This window comes from Rattus norvegicus, chromosome 16 (genome assembly GCF_021556685.1).
Source record: "Rattus norvegicus strain SHRSP/BbbUtx chromosome 16, alternate assembly SHRSP_T2T, whole genome shotgun sequence".
NCBI lineage: Eukaryota > Metazoa > Chordata > Mammalia > Rodentia > Muridae > Rattus > Rattus norvegicus.
The window spans coordinates 15,444,788-15,450,942 of record NC_141549.1 but is presented as its reverse complement, the minus strand read 5'-3'; the positions used below and the strand labels follow the sequence as shown (position 1 = coordinate 15,450,942).

The 6,155-nt window shown below is 52.2% G+C and overlaps 1 protein-coding gene across 9 annotated transcripts in view; it reads left to right on the top strand.

Moving 5' to 3' along the window:
• The first annotated feature begins 979 nt into the window (after positions 1-979).
• Nrg3 (neuregulin 3) overlaps positions 980-6,155 on the top strand; it is a 1,115,105-nt gene continuing 1,109,929 nt past the window's right edge. For 8 of the 9 annotated variants that reach the window (XM_087588941.1, XM_087588944.1, XM_087588940.1 and 5 more), the window contains exon 1: positions 996-1,976. In XM_087588941.1, the coding sequence (XP_087445067.1) occupies positions 1,139-1,976 (838 nt within the window). In that variant the 5' untranslated portion in view covers positions 996-1,138. 9 annotated transcript variants of the gene reach the window in all.

Here is a 6,155-nt window from a genome sequence, read left to right as displayed (position 1 = left end):
CCAGCGCGCAGTAAGACAGCACCATTAGGTGTTGGTGGGAGGCGCTACTCTGTCCGAATCCCACCCCGTCCGCGGCGACTCCGCACACAAACACACAGACACCCGAAGCCGAGTGGTTGAGTGCAAGAAACTGCTTGGTGCAGCGGTCACGCCGTCCAGGACCCCCGTGGCTCTCTCCCATTTTGGCTAGCCCGGGTCGACCCGGCAGCGGCACCAGGCTTGTTTGGTATCCTCTGCGTGCCGATCGGGGTGCGTCCCGAGTACCCCGCTCCGGGGCGGCGGCGTAGCTCTCTGGAGTTTGACTCACGGGAGGCGGCGGCAGTGGCGGCGCAGAGCCGCGGGCGGCGGGAGCGAGGCGAGCCCGGCCGCTCGCCCTCCGCTCTGCGCTAGGATTGGTTTCTCCCGGAGAGCGTTCACCGAGGGTTGGCTGCGGGCCGGCTGAAGAACAGGTGCACCTCAGCGCCCGGGCTCGCCGAGCAACCACCGTAGATCGTGGCGTGCGGGGCTGGGAGAGGGGCTGCTAAGGTGGCCCCCTGTGTCGGAATGCGGCTTGTCAGCGCCCGGCATCCAGCGGCTGCCCGCTCGGGCCCCTGAGAGTGACGTGAGGATTTGAGGTGGGGGCAGCGGCCGTGCGGCCGGGCGCCCCAGGGAGCGGGCCGGGCGCGGCGCACCGAGGATGCCGGCGAGGCTGGAGCGCACACAGGCGGCGGGCAGCATCAGCACCAGTGGCGGCATCAGCATCAGCATCAGCATTAGCATCAGCGGCAGCAGCAGCAGCAGCCCGGCCGGCAGCGGAGGACCCCGGCGGGCAGGAGGCACCTAGGCGGGCTGCGGACTCGCCCTGCCTCTCCCTAACCGGTCGGCGGCGCCGGGGCCGGTCTCGCCCCTCTACCGAGCGCCTCGCCGCCCCCTCCCCGGCCCGCGTCCCCTCCCCCGTCCTCTCCTCCCCGCCTGCCGCCCGCCTCTCGGGGGGAGGGGCGTGGGGGCAGGGAGCCGATTTGCATGCGGCCGCCGCGGCCGCTGCCTGAGCCGGAGCCCGCCGCCGCCGGAGCCCGCGCCCGCGCCCGCGCCCGGCCCGCGCGGCCCCATGCCTCTGGCGCGGCCCTCGGGGGGGCGAAGGTGAAGATCGGCTCCTAGGATGAGTGAAGGGGCGGCCGGTGCCTCGCCACCTGGTGCCGCTTCGGCAGCCGCCGCCTCAGCCGAGGAGGGCACCGCGGCGGCTGCGGCGGCGGCGGCGGCGGCGGCGGGCGGGGGCCCGGACGGCGGCGGAGAAGGGGCGGCCGAACCCCCCCGGGAGTTACGCTGTAGCGACTGCATCGTGTGGAACCGGCAGCAGACGTGGTTGTGCGTGGTGCCTCTGTTCATCGGCTTCATCGGCCTGGGGCTCAGCCTCATGCTGCTTAAATGGATCGTTGTAGGCTCCGTCAAGGAGTACGTGCCCACGGACTTGGTGGACTCCAAGGGAATGGGCCAGGACCCCTTCTTCCTCTCCAAGCCCAGCTCGTTCCCCAAGGCTATGGAAACCACCACCACAACTACTTCTACCACGTCCCCCGCCACCCCCTCTACCGGCGGCGCTGCTTCTTCCAGGACGCCTAACCGGATTAGCACCCGCTTGACCACCATCACGCGGGCACCCACCCGCTTCCCTGGGCACCGGGTGCCCATCCGGGCTAGCCCGCGCTCTACGACCGCACGGAACACTGCTGCCCCTCCGACGGTCCTGTCCACCACGTCCCCTTTCTTCAGTAGCAGCACGCCAGGCTCCCGACCCCCGATGCCAGGAGCCCCCAGTACGCAGGCGATGCCTTCCTGGCCCACTGCAGCGTATGCTACCTCCTCCTATCTCCACGACTCCACTCCCTCCTGGACCCTATCACCCTTTCAGGATGCTGCCGCCGCCTCTTCCTCCTCACCCTCTTCCACCTCCTCCACCACCACCACCACCCCAGAAACTAGCACCAGCCCCAAATTTCGTAAGTAGACGTCTGCCTCAGCCGTGATTCAGTGCCTAGTTTCTTTCTGCTCTCTGGCTTTCCTTTCTCCTGGTTGTCACTTCCCCGTGCCCGGTTTGGGGCAGAGTGTGAGGCTATGATTAAAACTAGCCTCAAGGGGGCCAAAGGTGTGGGTCTACACTGGGTCTCTGTGTGGAGTAGGGGTGTAATGCAAATCAAGGATATATCTAAGCCAAGGCTCCTACTTCGGTGGGTCTCTCTCGAATGAGAATAGACTCCTAACTCCAATCAAAGGGTTAAGGCCAGTGCAAAGCCTCACTGCAGACTTGAGAGCAAGGAGCCCAGGTTGTGTTCCCCTTATGGCCTGGGGAGAGATAGTGCACCCAACCCTCTCCGCCTTCCTGTGAGAAGCTTTTCTAAGCACAGCCAAAACTGGCCTATGAAAAACCACAAAGGGAAGTTATGACCGGTGTAGAGGGTGAAGACTGGATGCAGGTATTTTGGTAGTGATGTCCTCAGGATATAGCTGGCTACCATTCCAGCTTCCCTGGCCAGGCAATGACTAAGAAGGATTAATTAGAAGCTATTCAGAGAGGGAGGGGAATGAGGTGCTCCCAGAAGGACCCCTCCCCTCAACCTGTCCCTGGCCATTGCCAGGTGTGGAAATTGGTGGAAATTGCTTCTGTCTCCACTGGAGTGAGTTAACTGCGAGGAAATGCGAAGGGACGCTGCAGAGCTGCGGCCCCCAGGGTCCTGGAGAAGTAGGAGGGTTTTTTTCTTCCCTTTTTTTCCAGCTATGCCAAGCATTTGCTTTTGTTCCTTTTCCAGAGGGGTGAGGGGTGTAAACCTGATCTCCTCTTCCTCCTAGCTGGAAAAGGATGAACAGACTGGGACCCGGTTTAGTACAACGTCCAAGCTCTTTGTAACCTGTCACCCTTTGAACATTGCATTTTTAACCTGGCTCAGTCCGTGCCAGTAGTGGCCAGTGTACCCCTAAATATGGTCACTTTCTCTTTGGAACTGCAAGCTTTCTGTTTTTATCCACGTTGCAGGTAACTAATTGACCTCTACCCCACCATCTCCCCTTAGTGAACAGAAATTGCAGGGACCTTCCGTTTGTGCCTGAGGAGCAGGATGGGAGAAGACATTTACAACCTGTGAAGGTTATTCAGGACAAGCCCCCAGTGTGCCAGTTCAAGTTCCAAGCAAAGCTACTCACAAACAGACGAACAAACAAACCAGAAAGCAAAGCAAAGAAACAGTCTGGATATGTTGCCTCCGTGGTGTATTTGGATTCATGTTTTGAGCTATAACATCTGGGCAAAAGAGTGTTCCTCCTTATCTGCCCAGTGCTGGTAGAAATCACATGGTGGTTTTCAATTGTGTTAATTTTTTGTTTCCCTGACCCATGAGCTTACTTTGGGTGTTGCTTAACCTTTGCGACTTTCTTTTTATTTACTGTACTTGTGAGTAAGGAGTGGGGGACAAAGACTTTTGCTTTTACCCTGCTTTAGAAAATTGCGTCTAGACCCTGATGGTCAGTGGGAGACAGAAAGGCAGACAAGGAAGGTTCCTGCCACAAACGAGAATGGCAGTAGAGCCCAGCACTGTGCATCTTCTCTCTGCTTTGCTGGGCACGGTTTCTGGGAGCCCGTTTTTCCAAAGAGGAAGGGTGCTGGGGTCTCCTTTCAACAAACCTAGCTTGAGTGATGTGAAGGGATAAAGGGCGGTGCATGTAAGCACATTCATTGGGCTGAGACAGGTTCCTGTCTATGTCCAAGACCTCAGGATATTCATATCTGTACTGTAGCAGTTGAGGTGAGTAATGGATTGTAGATTTACTTCCCATCCCGGGGCTGTGGGGAACACATTGGGGCATTTCCCTGTCCTTTCTACATTGATTTCTTTACCCTCCATTCTGAGGCAGTCTTTAAAGAAGAGCCTGAGGTAATTATTTCTGCCCCTCCATGATCTTGCTCTACATTCAGTAGAAGGGAAGAGATGGCAGTCTGTTTAATAAGTCATGATTATTGACAGGACTCTCAGCCTCAAGGAAGAGAGGTGGGAAATCAGCCCAGGGTCTTGGTGCTTGCACAAACATGCAGGCAGTTTCTGTTTGTTTTGTAACTAAGGTCCAGCTCTTTCTCTGTTTGAACTCCTTAAAACAGAGCTGAGTAAAGAGTTAACCATGCAAACAGACAGAGTTAGCAGTCAGTGATCTAGTTTACCTGCGCCAAAACATTTTAATGAAAAGAATAGAAAACTGTAGTTTCCATTAAAGGTGAGTTGAAATAGGTAGGCTGTATGGTAATTCAAAAGATAAACAGGGTTTATTTTTATGTAAGATTTTCAGCTGATTAAGAAGAATGGAGATGCTTCATGTGTGGGATTGTCAGTTCTGCTATAGTACACTGTATTATGCCCCAAGTAGCTCTCATTCAAATTGTTCACTTGTTTTGATTGTGGCATTAAGTTCCCAGATGAGAAGTTTCTTTGTGCACACCACCTATTTCTACACTTTAGGGGGTTTGCTTTCCCCTTTGTTTCTGTTCACCCACTACTGTTCAAAATAAAGGCAGTTAAAGACGATCTCCCGTTTTTGTGAAACTAACCCACATATTCTTTAATGACCAGGGTCTAGGCTTCTTGAATAGAACATTGAAAAAGGTGACAGAAGAAATACATTTGTGTTCATCTGTGGCAGTGTCATGGCTGCTATCTCTTAGAAATCAAAGCTCTTTGAGTAGAAGCTTGTTCCCTGAGAAAGGTAACAACTGGCCATTGGATAACATTTTGCAAAAATAAATATATTTTATTACTCATATTGCTTGCTATGTGAAGGGCTATTTTTGATGACTGATGACTGTTATCTGTTTTCTGAGGTTTTGGGGGAAAAGTAAGACTGGACTTATATACCAAGCAAGAAAGTTCTGCATTTGACTCATTTCTGTCTTCAACCCTTGAGCCACAGGGTGTACCAAAACATTCTCGTGTTCCTGAAACTTCTTGCCTTTTCAGTGACCCAGAGCTGGCCTTTCTGACAGCCTTTTTGAAAACAAATAAGCACTTGAACACATTGCTGCTGTAAGATCAGTTGAATATGACTCTCCGGAAACTTTTTGTAGCCATGGCATAGGTTAAATAACATCTTTGAGACAAAGAATACTACGCACTACAGATAGAGAGCAGTGGTTTTGTTCAGTGTACCAACACTTTCCCTTTGGCAACAGTTGGAATTCTTTCTTCTGATTTCAAACATATATATACAGAAGTGCCAGTGCAAACGGATTGTTCTGGAGTCTTGGAATCCTTTTACTTAGCTGAAAGCACTGTGAACAGGGGAAGCATCATCATTATCAACAACAAATCAAGCCAATGGTTAAGTTCAAAGCCAAGTGCTGCTGATAATGGGGTGTTCTTGCAGTCATCTCTGAATGGTTCTATACTGAAGTCTCATGAGCGTGATCACAAGGATTGAGTAGTACACTCGGGAAGGAGTTGGAAGATGAAATGTCCTGTTGATGCTTGGATGTGGCATGGAGCTTGTGTAAATTTACTCTTCTAGCTAAATAGAGTTTTATAGTATCATATCACTTGTGATTTTAAAGAGAGTCATTGCCGAAGTCTATTGTTCTCCTGTTTTGCTTTTCAACATCTTCACTCCTTGAGTAAGAGTGCTCTGTTGCTTGGTGCGCAACTTGAGGCATAATTGATTTAAACACAGTTAAGCCCAGCACCTTATGTTCTGTCTACATGAGTCAAGGTGTTAAGAGGAATCCCAACAGAGAAGGTTCTGACCTCACTCATGCATAGTGGTCAACATGAGAGGATTCAGAGCTCAAGATCAATGTTGCCTATGAAGTACAGTTGAATTTATTTCTCCTGGGAACTTGCATTGCAAGCTGAGAATTTTTTTTATTTTCTTTGCCATTATTGCAGGATTATGTAGCCGTTCTTTAGCAGGTGATATTGTGAGTTTTGAAATGCGCATACCTGATTTTGTGGCCCTTACCAAAAACCAAACAACAGTACCAATAGCCTGGGGATAGGCATAGCTGTTAGAAATTGCTTTGTGGACTCTCTTGAATTTAATCTACCTTCATGGAAAGCAATGTTTTATGCATCCTTCCCTAGTCTTGATGAACTGTCATAAGGGACTGGAGATAATTTTGCTTGAAAAGAGTGACTCATGGACTTTGT